The sequence below is a fragment of the Callospermophilus lateralis genome, chromosome 9, assembly GCF_048772815.1.
Source record: "Callospermophilus lateralis isolate mCalLat2 chromosome 9, mCalLat2.hap1, whole genome shotgun sequence".
NCBI classification, from domain to species: Eukaryota; Metazoa; Chordata; class Mammalia; order Rodentia; family Sciuridae; genus Callospermophilus; species Callospermophilus lateralis.
This window is the reverse complement of record NC_135313.1, coordinates 62,349,701-62,364,203: the sequence shown is the minus strand read 5'-3', so window position 1 is coordinate 62,364,203 and position 14,503 is coordinate 62,349,701. Positions and strand designations below refer to the sequence as shown.

The 14,503-nt window shown below is 36.6% G+C and overlaps 1 protein-coding gene across 1 annotated transcript in view; it reads right to left on the bottom strand.

Moving 5' to 3' along the window:
• The window catches only part of Stk39 (serine/threonine kinase 39), a 272,264-nt gene that overhangs the window by 45,828 nt on the left and 211,933 nt on the right, over positions 1–14,503 (bottom strand). Inside the window, exons 15-16 of the mRNA XM_076865573.2 lie at positions 8,693–8,745; positions 4,077–4,145 (exon numbers count right to left, since the gene is read on the bottom strand). Of these exons, the coding sequence (XP_076721688.2) occupies positions 4,077–4,145; positions 8,693–8,745 (122 nt within the window). The remainder of the gene's footprint in view (positions 1–4,076; positions 4,146–8,692; positions 8,746–14,503) is intronic.

Here is a 14,503-nt window from a genome sequence, read left to right as displayed (position 1 = left end):
TCAGTGTGGCTGTGGAAGGGGAGTCAAGAGGAGAGAAGTGACAAGATACACACAGTGCAGTGACCATAGGCCACTGAGGGGTGGAATGGAAATCCTTAAGAAAGTTTTGATTAAAGCATTAACGTAATCTGACTCCTTTTCAATTGAGATGTAGCTGACATCATAAAAGTTACCACTTTAAAGTGCAAAATTTGGTGTGCTTTTTTTTTAACTATAGTCACAAAAATGTGTGCCCACTATTATTTTTAATTCCAAAATATTCACCAACCCTAAAGAAACCCCATATCTATTAGCAGTTACTCCTCTTTCCCCCTTCATCCTAGCCCCTGGCAAACACTATTCTCGTTCTCTCTCTGGATATTACCAGGATATCTCTGGCTGCTAAAATGAGTATAAGTTGAAGGGAGGCAAGGATGGAAGCTGGGACACCAGTAAAGGAAAAATTGTGGTAATTTGGAAATGAGAAGGGATTGAAATAGGACAGGAATCAAGATGGTCACTAACTAACGGCACATTCAGATATGGTAGATGTCAGGCAGGAGAGAAAGAAAAGTCAAGCACAAATCTCAGATATTTGGCCTTTGCACCTGGAAAGCTAGAGGTGACATCAACAGAGTGCCACACCACACTGTAGGAGTAGGTTGGGAGGAAACACCAGGATGCTGGAGTTTGGAGATGTGAATTGAAATTTCAGATGCTAAATGAAGATGCTAAAAAGGGAGCTGGATGTGAGTCCAGAATTCAAACGATCTGGATCACAGATAAAAATTTAGAAGCCAGAGAATAGAAAATATTTGATACCAGGAAAGTAGAAGAGATCACCAAAGGAGTAAGGGGACCAGAGCAAAGAGAAGAGGTCCAAGGAGAGAGTCCTTTGACACATCATAATGTACAGGTCAGGGAGATGAGGACAAACCGTCTTCCCAGTGGAGCAGGAGGACCAAAAGAGGATGGAGTCTTGAAAGTCAAATGAAAACTTTGTCTTGAGGAGAGCCCTGTCAACTGTGCCAGTGCTGCTGACAGGCCAAGGAAGATGAGCACTGAGGATCAGCCCCAGCTTTAGGAAGATGGAGTTCTTCTCACACCACAGGACCTCACCCCTTTCTGGCTGCTCCTACCTGTGCACCTGCCATCCCATCTGCCAGGTGTGTCCACCCCAGACAGGGCTTTGAAAAGAACAGTTTGAGTGGAGTGGGGAGGTCAAAAGCCTGGCTGCAGCAGGTTCAAGAGACCACCGTAAGAAAGGAATTGAATGCAGGGGCAATTGTTCTGATACATTTAGCTGTAAGGGGATGAAGGGAAATAAATGTATCAAGAGGTCAGGTGAATAGAGGTAGGAATTTTTTAAGCCGGGAGAAATGAAAACATATTTATATGCTGATGGGATATATCCAGTAAGGAGGGAAATAGGTGAGGAGGGAGGGAGTAAGAATTGCTGGGATTGGTTAGAAGGATGGGATCAAACACATTTTATCTTTCTGTTAAGCTGCTCCAAGAAATAAAAAACAAAGACAAGCAATTCTAGCCCCCCCCCCCCCCCCCAGAGAGACTCAAGAACCACCGATACAGGGTGTCAAGGACAGGCTCTGAACTTGGAGTCAGGGACAGAAATTCAAGGACCAGTACAAGCTACAATATTCCAGGTACTTCTTTTAACCTCAGTTTTACATCCATAAAATAGTGATCAAAAACAACCTGTTCTCTCTACTTTACATAAAATAGTGATCAAAACAACCTGTTCTCAACGGTGATTATCAAGTGAATCATGCAAACCCTGCAAAGGCTCAGGTATCACGTCCTTGTGTAAGTCTAAGGAAGAGTTACTCAGGCCTGTGCTTTCTCCAGCATCTTACACATAGCCATGCTTTAGCTCCAAAGGGGAAAAAGGCAAAATGAAGACACTTTTAAGAAGAATAATTAAGTCATAGAAAAACAGAAGCTTTCTGGCTATTTACTGTGTTTAAAATGCATTTTAATAAATTATGCAGAAATTCTGACTTAATTTCTTAGTTTCTTCCTTTTAAACATTCAACAAGAACAAAAACAAACCCCTCTATTTTAGACTCAGTTGAGTGTGGGGCAAATAAAGAAGTACACTAAATTTGATTGTAGGCCTGGAGCAAGACCATGCCTAAAGACAGATGTGACCTAATGCCTTCCCACAGATCTCTTACTTTCCATATTCCAACCGCTTGTCAGGATCAGTGTAAATTAAGATAATGTGGTCCTTGACTTTGTGCCCAATGGAAGACATCAGCAGCTGTTTAAAAGAGGGTTTTTATCTATTATTTTCACTTCATTTGTTGATTAATTTTTAATTCTGGCTGCTCAGTATATGGGCCATAGTTCTCTTTAAGGGAAATATATCTTGCAGGGTATCCTGATCTAGTCATTAACTGTTTTCCACACTTTTGTGGTTGAGCTAAGATACCAAGGTGTGTGCTTATTTTTTCTAATGAGAATGATAGTGCTTCTCTATCAAGGAACTGTGGTTTAAGAGAAAGAAATCTGAGATGGAATTTAAAGAAGACACCAAAGTTGAATTGACCTTTTCTCTCTGCTTCCCCCTCACATTTGATCAGAAAACTTGAGCAAGAACTCAGCTGGCCATGAGATCTCACAGAAATGTAAAGGAAAGTGTGAAAGGAAATACACATATAAATAAATATATAAATATGTAAATGTGTTTGGGTGAATTTCCTTTAAAATATGACGTATCTCCCCCTGTGGGAACTCTTGGCAATGGAATTGTAGCTTCGTTGTAAAGTCACTGTGGACACTTCATGTATAATCAACACAAAAAGAACATATTTTTCTAATTTTAAAGGTATCTTTATATTTGTGTTGTATTATTTGCATATGAATAACATAAATTCTGATTCTTTAGTCAGAATTCTAATTTCTCAACATAAATCTAGTATATATTATTATTTAAATAAAATATAGTAATTTACTTTCTAATGATAAACAATGTAAGTTTATAGCAACAAATTATTCCAATACTTGTATATATCCACCTTAAACTCCCTCTGTCACATACTCCAGCATTACTGGGGAAGAACTTACTTTGAATGAGTGATTTTTTAATAGGAAAACATCACTTAGAGGGAGCACTGTAAATTCAAACATTAATTTTGATTGGTGTATTTTTGAAGGAAGTTTTATCAGACCATATATTCTTTTAGTTATTGCTATTATAATTAACAATATAATTAATGTAATGTTTTAGCATTAATATGTTAAGCACTCTTGATTACTCAGGACCATTATGATGGCTAGACACTAATAGAAAATATATAAAGTATTTATAAACTCAGAATTTGCTGAGGAGAAGGAGCTATCCATCCTTACTGGTAGAACCAGGCTATCCCAGGTTTTCTTCAGTGACCTCACCTGCCTCTTCTCTTCAAGCATCTCCACCTCCTCTGCAGGTCAGGAGGTCCAACCACTGTTGCTTGCTCCTCTCAGTGTGCTCACGTCTAGCAGACTCTCCCATTTCCAGGCAACTACCTTTTGATTCTCAAAGTGATAGAAAGACCTACAGTTTCAAAGTGAAGTGGCTTTGCCAAACCCAGTTGCATGACTCTGGACAAAGTTCAGAACCTCTTTGGGAAATTTGTTCCCTTAACTATACAACAAAAGAACTAGGCCGAATGATCTTAAAGTCCCCTCCAACCTAGATTTCATGATAAGTACTGCTGAAGGCTGAGAAACTAACATCTGGATTTATTAGAAAGGATAGAGAAACTATGAGAAATGGCCTCAAATTTTCCGAAACTTGCGTGCATAGAATTTACTGTATCTTATTTTTGCTACATGGTGGACTTTGGATCTTAGTTCTAGATTTTTTGTTATGTGTCCAATAAATGAGGTTCCTCATCTGATAAATCACGTCCAGGTAAATGGGAGAGAATTATATTTAGAGCTTTTGACTTTCACATAATAGGTAAGAATTCATCAAGAATTTTTAAAAATGTAGAATGAATTATTCCTCAGTGAAAATTTTTGCTTCTAAACAAACACATTTTCACGTGATACATCAAGAAAATGAGACCGCATACTAAAAAACAATTTACCTATAACTACATCATGACCATCAACCAGGCCAGCAGAGAAGAGCTCCTGAGATACACCATCTGCCGTATCTGTCCAAATGTGAAATGAATATGTATTAGTAACCATAAAATAAAAATCAACAATCCAGTACAATGTAAAATATATATTTTTCATTTACAAAAATCACCCACAAGAGTTTTAATTCAGTAATTCAGATTCTGTCAGAAGAAAAAAAAAATCAAAAGCAACATAAAATATATTTCACCATGTACAATTTGCATCTTGCTACTTATTCAACAGATGTTTTATAAAGTTGTTTTTTTTTTTCTACTTTTGATGAACCAAAAAACTTTGCCTTCTGGTTACGATCTGAATTCCTCCTCAAACACACTTCTAAAAGATAAAACCATTCCCTGTGATGCTGCTTTTCTTCTAGCCAAGGTTAAATCCAGCCACCATCAATCCTTTTCTAGCTACTGATTCAGAATTTATGGCATAGGCCAAATGAGTGGCATCTGATACAACCTTAAATTTGGTATAAACAGCCTGTGAGCTTGCTGGACTATTAAGATGAGCCACTTAGTTTCATGCTATGAAGAAACTACTTTAACATGACATTGATCATCTGATAGCAACAGATTCATTCTCTTAGAAAATGTGGTTGAGTAAAATAATGTAGTTTCTCAATGATAAGTGACAGGAGTTGGCAATCTCATAAAGATGGGACTGAACAGGCTGTGGCAAGTGAATATAGCTGAAATTGCTTAATTGAAGGGTTATGAATGAACATGATAACACTGTTATCTTCTATTTGAAGACTTTATAAAGAGGAATTGAGAAATTACCACACGCTCTAAAGAACCATTACAGACCTCTATGTTTTTATGAGAGAGGTGACTTGGTCTCCACAGCCTCTGACAACATCACAAACATCCAGAACTGTAGCTAGATACAAAGAAACTGGTTGGGCAGCCTGCAGCCGTAGTTGGAGGCTTGATATCAGTGTCTTCCAAAGTCAGGGAGCAACTCAAAGTAAAGCAACTCAAGGCTGCTAAATCCAATAGGCATTAAATCCGGATTGTAGTTTGACATGCTAAGAGCTGCCCACAGCAAAAACTGGCCCTGGTGGCTTGCAAATGAATTAAATATATATATGTGTGTGTGTGTGTGTGTGTGTGTGATGCATGCACACACATGAGTATGTAGCTGCAGCTACAGTTGTCTTTCACAATTCTTGGCATTTGAAGTGCTCTGCCCAGTGTTTGTCACATAGAAAGTACTGGGGGGTGGGGAATTGGCAAGGAAGATGCTAATGACAATGGCACAAAGGTCACCTGAAACACACCTTCTACTCTCCTGCTCTCTTTGTCTCCCTTTTGCACCTGGCCCAATTCTTCAAATTGTTAATAATAATTTGAAACCTAATGTATATTCTTTATACTTTCAGAGAAATCATGTTATTTTACCATTTTACTGGTTCCATTTCATAATGGGATCATCATACAATGGGGTAAAATGGCAAAGAAATATATAGAAACCTTACTAACTATGAAATCCCATATTAAGTGAACTTATCTTGGGCCTTGTCCTTTTCATCAGAGGTACAAAAGGCACCTTATAAAAGTCCCTTTGTGATGAAATGACCCCCTAAGGTGGAACCCAGGATAGCATAATGAAAGGCTCTACCCTGAATGTGATTTCCCTTTCTGAAGCTGCTGGAACACTCAGCCTCGATTCTCCACCTTCCTGGATGCCACCCAAGTCTTCAGGAACAGAAGCACATTGAATTAAAGTATCTAACACCTAGTAGGCACTGGGCGTGCAGGAGGCAGTCATTATATTTCAGTGACTGATCATCTGTTAAAGCATTTCAATGTGTTACACCAGCTGTAAAGCAGCAATAAGATCTTATACCTGAGTAAGGAGCTGCAATCACAGAACGTAGCTGAAAATGGAATAGTCAAACAAAGCCACATGGAGGGCTAGCACTAAAACAGTACCACAGTGAACAGACATTCCCAAATGATTAAAGTGTACAGCATGTCCTTCTATTTTCAGGACTCTTGGGCACCAGATGAGTCATATCAAAATGGCAAATGGGTGATACTAAGCTGGCCAAAATGGGAAGTAGTCCACATCTGTGTGTGTGCCATTATGCAGTTATCTTGTAGGCACGTAAGTAAAGCATAAGTAACAATTTAGAAAAGAAATGTGAAAAAAAATATTTCATGTTTCATTAGTAATTTCTATTTTTTCTTTCAGCTGTTCAACATTCTTTATATCAATGGATCAAATAATCTAGTATTCATGTCTGGCTTCCAGAGCCTACAGTGACAGAGTAAACACAAAGGACTTGTCTTCTAATGAGAACAGAGAATATTTTATTTGTGTTATGTTTTATGCTGTATATACTTATTCATGTTTACACACAGCACAAACTCAGGGTCCAGCTGGTGTGCATCCACAGGATTCACTGTAGATCATGTCTGAAATAGACAGTATCAGGATTCACGGAAGTGCAGTGAAATGTATGTGGGGCTTCCCTTAGTAATGGGTCTGTGCTCAGCTGCTCAGTAAGGGTACACTAGCACTGAGAAGTCAATGCTATGGTTTCTGTTTGGGTAACAAAAGCAGAGACTCTCAAATGAGCCCTGGCAAATGAGGCTGCCAAAGCCAGTACAAATGGACCAGTAATGCAAATGCATTAATGGGCTCTCCTATCCACAGAAATCCTCAACTTGGAAATTTGTTCCTTTGTTACCTTTCAAAATTAAAATTTATTTTCATTGCCATAGTTAATTTCAAACAATTAGATGAAAAGAAGCAACCTTAAAATAAAAATCTGTTCTTTCTACTTACTGTATTTGAGATAGTGTATATATAACTACTAGATTTTATCACAGCATTGTCTGGTCAGTATTTTTATATTATGACAAAATAAATAGCTTTGTTGATAACCCTGAGTGGTGCTGTATAATTTCTACAGACTGACTCTAAATTGTTAAAGGTAGAGATTCCTGGAAAGAAAAATCAATTAGCAATTCATGAGGGCCCTATGGACATTTATTTTGCAAAAGACACTTCATATTTTAGTTTAATTTAAATATATGGAAATCATGAAATCTTTCCATTTACAGAAGACTAGAGATCAAAAGCAGGAGTCAATGTCCACATATAGCCCAGGAACATATTTTATTTAGTTGTCAGCATTTTTTTCCCCCTCAAAACTGAATATCGGGGCTGGGATTATGGCTCAGTGGCAGAGCATTTGCCTTGCATGTGTTAGGCACTGGGTTTCATCCTCAGCACCACATAAAAATAAGTAAATAAAATAAAGGTATCATATCCATCTACAACTAAAAAGTTATTTAAAAAAACAACTGGACATCAATATATTAGATGAGATTGCCCCGTCTCCTGAAGTGCCCCACCATTTACTTTGGCTCCAGGGGCATTTGAGTTTGTTTTTCTCCTTGCAAGTGACAGAAGCAGGATGTCAAGACATTTTACTTAGTGAACAGCTATCAAGGTAGATAGTCCTTGCACCTCGGAGTTTTCAGAATTTTAGCAAATACAATTTATTTAGTCAAATTAAAATTTATGTGAAGCTCCAATAAATCAAATGTTACATATATTTGTAAATTAAAATGTATGAGACTAACATATTTTATATGTGTACTACGAGTTGAAATGCATTCTGCTGTCACGTATGACAAATTAGAATAAATTAAAAAATTTTTTAAAAAGAAAGGTCTTCAATATAGACATTGAGGAAACCATTTTCATCTATGTAAAAATCGGAACTTAGAGGTCATGAAAAACAGTTATGGTCTTAGCATTAACATCTGATTTTAAAGTTTTCTGGGTTATTTTGTTTATAAACCAAATAGTTGCAATAGTATACTTTTTTCTTAACAATTAGTACTGTGATCTCTGGAAACTTTTAAATGTTATTTATCTATTACTTAACCAAGATTACTTTAGGTTCTAAGGCAAATCAATCTTTTTTTTTCTAGGTGCAAAAGATAAAAGATGGTCCTTTATTTCAGGCATGCAGGAGCTGAAGGAACAACCAGACTAGTTTTCAAGCAGTTGCAACAACTTATTTAAAATACTCAAACTGCACACTACTAGACAATCGACATTGTTCCTATCAAGCTCACCCTTGGTGCCTAGAGCTAAAAGAGGCCACAAACACTCCCCAAGAGAGGTTTCCTGAAACCTGAATTGAGACCGAGAGGCAAAGAGTGCTACCTTTTTGAATGACACCATTGTTTGCTGCTCAACACTCATTAGGACTGCTGGTGCTTCTCATTATATATTCATAATTTCCCATTACCATGCCAGTACTTATTTTCATGGTTGAGCTAATATATCCAATTTATATGTGTGTGTGTGTGCACTGTACTGCATGTGTTAACGGGATTCATGCAGTCAGTAGTGGTTCAGTTTTGAATCCTTACAATTATCAAAACTCCTTTCTTCCTTCCCTTCCTCCCTCCCTCCCTCTCTCCCTCCTTCCTTCCTTTGCTTTTAGACAAAGCATTTTTGAATAGCAAATTATAACCACATGCTTGCAATCAATTTCTGAAATACTTCTTGTAGCACTAAAATAATAATTTCAATTAAAACTCACCTCTTCCTGGAGTAAACTCAAATCGTATATCATTAAGTTCCTTTCTGGAGTTTCTGAAATACATAACATGTAGCACATTAAAACCTAATGAAGCAAAGTTTAATCAAACTAAATAAATCCCAAGTTTTACAAGATGCTACTAACACATAGTTAGCATTTTAGTTTGGATGACCTCCAAATATTTCCTCCACTGGAAGAAATGGTTATGATAATAATAAATGAAAAGATTTATTCATCTAATTTAATTTATCTTATTTAAATATACCTGTATACAAAGTTCCAAAAACAAAATGTTAATTTTAGAAAATCTGTACTAAATTAGTAACCATAAATCTAATTTCATGATTTAAAATTTTAGGTGCCTCTAGTCCAAAATAAATGATAATCCATGCTTTTTCATATTTTCCCTGGAAATACAGATTTTATTGTTAAAAAAAAAAGGAGAGATAGTCCTGTTAAAAACAAGCAACAAAGTGCCCAAAACAAGGCATGCATTTTTTTTAATAACTTTATTTATTTATTTTTTATGTGGTGCTGAGGATCAAATCCAGTACCTCACACATGCTAAGCAGGAGCTCTAAGCTCTACTACCATTGAACCACAACCCCAGCCCAAGGTATGCATTTTGTAGTTATATATCTAAATACCCAGACCTCTGAATGTTATGAAACTGCCCATTGAATACATAAAACTTTAAGTAAATATAAAATGCTTACATAAAACTGTAACATATACAATTAAAAAATAAATGACACTCTGGAGATAAACAAATAAATATCTAGAATACATGTTTTCTACTTCTATTGAATTTCAAGAAAATGATAATAAGTGGCAGCAAGCTATAATCAGAAATGTTTTAAGTTCTCATAACACAAAAATATTATAAGCACCTTTCAACAGATGCCAGAATTTAAAGTTTAAAGTTAAAAAGTTAATAAAAACACCTTATGGAACTGCATTAGGAAACTAGTAATTTACATCAGAATTCAACTACTAGCTCAGCAGCAAGGTGTCCAAGACAAAAGCAGACAGAGATGGCTGAACACCCTCCCCTGAATGTCCTCCTACCACTGTAGGCCAAGCTGAGCAGGCCCTGTTCAGCACTTCAGCTTAGTTCTCTAAACCTCTGCTATCTCTCCTGGTCTCTGTGAACAGCGGCCACACCATGATGATATGGTCTCTGGGCCCCTCTTGGTCAATGGCTTGATCTCCAGTCTTTATGTCCTACCTTATCCTACCACACTAAGTGCAAGGTGGCCTTAAAAAAGCGAAGGGCCTAATACCCACTAAAAGAAAAGCCTTCTCAGTGCCTAGAAAAGTTAACACCTTTCCACAAGTGCTGTGGGGAGAAATAAAAAGCCTAAGCTCAAACATGAGGTCCTTGAGTCATGATGTCTGCAGCTCCCTAAAGGTTTCCCACCTGGACATTATCACTGCTCTTCTTGGGAACAGAATAGGACCAGGGATCTTCTGCAAATCTTATAGGTGTGCTTCCATTAGGATCTTCTGGGAATCTGACAACCGTGAAAATGGTATATATACTCTGAACTATAAAAAAGTAGACACATGGGCTGGGGATGTGGCTCAAGTGGTAGCGCGCTCGCCTGGTATGCGTGTGGCCCGGGTTCGATCCTCAGCACCACATACAAAGATGTTGTCTGCCAATAACTAAAAAATAAATATTAAAAAAATTCAAAAAAAAAAAAGTAGACACATGACCAATGCATGAAACTGAAGATAATTATATGGTATTCACAGATCCTCTTGGACCCCAACTACACATCCCTGCCTTGACAGTAGAAAGTGCCATTACCAATCAGTGACTACAGTGGAAGGGCTGTCTGCAAGCTACATTATTTTGATCAGCCTAAAATGTCTTAATAAACTGTATACATCACCATGTATTTTTAGTAGTGCTCTATATCTGCAGTTCTCCAACATTTTGGTATTAGACCTCCTTTACATTCTTAAAAAGTATTAGGTCCCTCACAAGGATTTTGTTTATATAGGGACTCTATCAAGATTTACTGTATTAGAAGTTGCAGGGCACAGTGGCACTTGCCTGTAATCCCAGCTACTCAGGAGGCTGAGGCAGGAGGATAGTATTGCAGAACTGCAAGTTTAAGGCCAGCATGGGCAATTAGTGAGATCCTATGTCAAAATAAAACTTATAAAAGGGCTGGGGATATATGGCTCAGTGTTGCCTAGCATGTATGAAGCTTTGTGTTCAGTATCCAATAAAACACACACACAAACACACAAATTTACTGTTACAAGTTTAAAAACATAAAAATTTAAACATTAATTGAATTGAGAATGACGTTAATTTATCTCATGTATGTACATATTTTTATGAAAAATTATTTTCAGACTGGGTTGTTGTTTAGTGGCAGAGTGGTTGCCTAACACATGAGGCCTTGAATTTGGTCCACAGTAGTGTGAAAGACAAAACAAAATAAAACAAAAAAACTTTCTTATCCAAAAGAAAAATTATATTGCTTGACATTTTTGCAAGCCTCTCTAACGTTTGCCTTAAGGTAGCTGCATTTTTATAGCTGTTTCAGAGATCTATTGCAATGTTGAGTGTCAGGTAGATACCACTGAAATTCCACTGAACATGTGTGAAATCATGAAGTGAAAAGTGAAATAATTTTTTAATATTATTATAAAGTTTTGACCTCATGAGCTCTCTAAAGATCTAATGAACTCCCACAGTAACTGGGCCATACTTTAAGCAACATGGAGACATGTCTCTCTCCCTCTCTCTTTATGTCATTCTCCCTCCCCCCACCAACACATATGCACACAAACACCCCTATATTTATAGCTGTATGTCTATCTAGATAGATCTGTCAATATATCTCCATAGATACACACACACAAAACACAGCTGGTCCTCTAAATTCACAGGTTTTGCATCCATGGGAGTCAACCAATCATAATTTGAACATATTCAGGAAAAAAAAGTGTCTGTACTGAACATATACAGACTTTTTTCTGTTTATTATTCCCTAAACATTATAATAGCTATTTACATAGCATTTACATTGTATTAAGCATTAAAAGTAGGCTAGTGATAATTTAAATATGCAAGAGAATGTTTCATGAAAACACTATGACATTTTATGTAAGGAATTTGAACATCTGCAGATTTTGGTCTGTGTGGGAGATCCTGGAACGAATCCTTCTCCAATACCAGGGAAAAAGTGTATAGTGTGTGTGTGTGTGTGTGTGTGTGTGTGTGTGTAATCTCATTTGATTACAACAATCAGCCTTTGACATATGCAAAGGGGTATAGCTAATTTCCCATTATTCATCTTTCTTCTTGCTCTGCCCTGCTGCACTTTTAGTTTATTACATTCAATGGCTTCTCTAAGTTTACAAATTTAATGACTGGCAGAGTAAGGATAAATAAGTCTATATTGGAAGTCAATACAAACAGCAATGCTCAATTCCTATCATCTTTAAAAGAACAAGATTCCCTAAGATTGTGCATATTATCATAAAACCACCAACAATCATTAGTATCTTTAATCATCTTGGTGTGGTGTGCTGTGTATGAACAGAGGTTAAATTAGAATGAAAGTAGTCCAAAAAAAAAAAAAAAAAAAAAACGATCACTAGGAAAACAAGTACTAATAATGCATTTAATAATGAAATGACATAATGAGGAAAAAATATAAAAGAATTTGATTCAATACTAATTGGCATCCTTTGACCTTTTTCTTTTGATTGGTCCTATTTAAATTAGTTTGTTCTACTAAGACTGTAATAAGAGAGGTGTAAGAACTCTATCGGGAATATCATCACACGCTTCCTAATGCTTTATATATGAATACCACAGAAAGTCACATCCAACACCCACAATCTCTACCTACGTCTGCTGTGGTTCAAGTCATGGGGATGGCCTAGTCAAGGCAGTCTTTTATGACTCTGAACCTAAGATGCTCACCTTTGAAAAGATCATAGTGATTGATTGTGAGTAGTAGACTTGTCCCATCAAGATGAAATATAGTTGGAAAAATGCCTAATTGGGTCTAACTACTGAAGGTCATCCTTTTATAAAGAATTAATCTTTTCAGACACATACTTAACACCTTTAATTGAAAGTACATCTACTTTAATTGATGTCGCACAGGACCCTCTTGATTTCAGGGAAGCTGAAAATAGGTATGATTTAAAACTCAAAACTAAGTCAGTGCAACTTCACAGAGGAAATGATAAAAACTTGACAGTAACAGCTTCAAGGCCCAGCATGCTTGTGATGACTCTTATTAAAAACACTCGTTAATCCTAAAGTAAAAACACTTGCATTTGGTAAGGCACACATCCCCCTTTATTGCTCACTGTATGCATACACTACATCAAAAATCCAAATGCCTATAGGTCTCAGGAGGAAATTAATATTTTTAGATAGGCAATATAATCAAGTGGTTTTAAAGGCCAAAAGTACAATGGCTAGTTCTGTGAAAACTCTCTCTCCCTCACCCCTTACGCAAATATCTGGTTTCCCTTTCAGAGGAGATCAGTATGTCAGACTTTTGGTGGATTCTTCCTAAGGTGTATCTGCATATCCTTGGCAACATACATACATATTCAATGCAAAGGGTAGCATAATAAATCCACTGTTTTGTACCCTGTCTTTCTTTTCTTAATACTGTCATACCTTGGAACTTCTCCATATTAGTTCATTGAGGGTTTTCTCATTCTCTTCTCTATAGCTACATGGTTTTCCTTTGTGTGCTCTATCTTTTCTGAACTAGTTCCATTCTGCAAACAGATTGTTTTCAATCTTTCATTATTATAAAGAATGCTTCAAAGAATAACCTTGTTCTCATGTTGTTTTGCAAATATCTGAGTATAACAATAAATTTCTAGAAGTGAATTGCTTGGCCAAAGTTTATGTGCATTTGCAATTTGATAGGTATTGTCAAATTTTCCTTCACCTAAGTTGCACCAATTTATACTCTTGCTGATGATTTGTAAGCACTGTTGAAGAAACTTCAAATGAGTAAAGCAGAGAGTGGATTGAAGAACAGAAAGATTTGGGGGCTGTTTCAGTGGGAAACCATATTCCCTACTGTAAGTGGGGGGGGGCAACACAAGCTGGTTATGGCCAGGTAGGAATCTGAGCAACTGTTGCTAAGTTATCAAGAAATTTAACATTATATATGAAATTCCATAGTTTCAAATTGAAAATACATAATTTAAAAACTTTGACAGTTATGTATGGGTCAGATTCAGTCTATTATCACTTATTAGTGAGGTTGAATATAAGTTATCATTTCTGCTGATATTAACACATAAATTGTGGACAGTAGAACGGCACAATGTCTTCGGAAATGCTAAGACTTTGATGTTATTTTTAAGAATCTACTAAAAAGAGGCAAATACATATGCATTGGCCCATAGACTGAGAACACCAGTCTGTGCTTTCAATGGAAGAAAATTAATCATAGGAAAGAAAAATAAGGTCATAGGAATTAGATAGAAGATATAACCTATAAACTAAGAAGCTTGAAACTGATTTAATTTTTATTCTTTTTGGTACTGGGTATTGAACTCAGAGGCACTTTATCACTCAGCCATATCCCAGTCCTTTTTTATTTTAAGACAGGGTCTCACTAAGATTCTGAGGCTGGCCTCAAACTTGCCATTCTCCTGCCTCAGCCTCCCATTATCGCTGGGAGTACAGGCACATGTCGTTGTGCCTGGCTTGGAACTGATTTTTTTTAAAGTTTTTAGCGACTGCTGTTCAGTACTGACAAAATTCTTTTGGTTTTTTGCTATGTGCATTCAAAATAAGTTTTG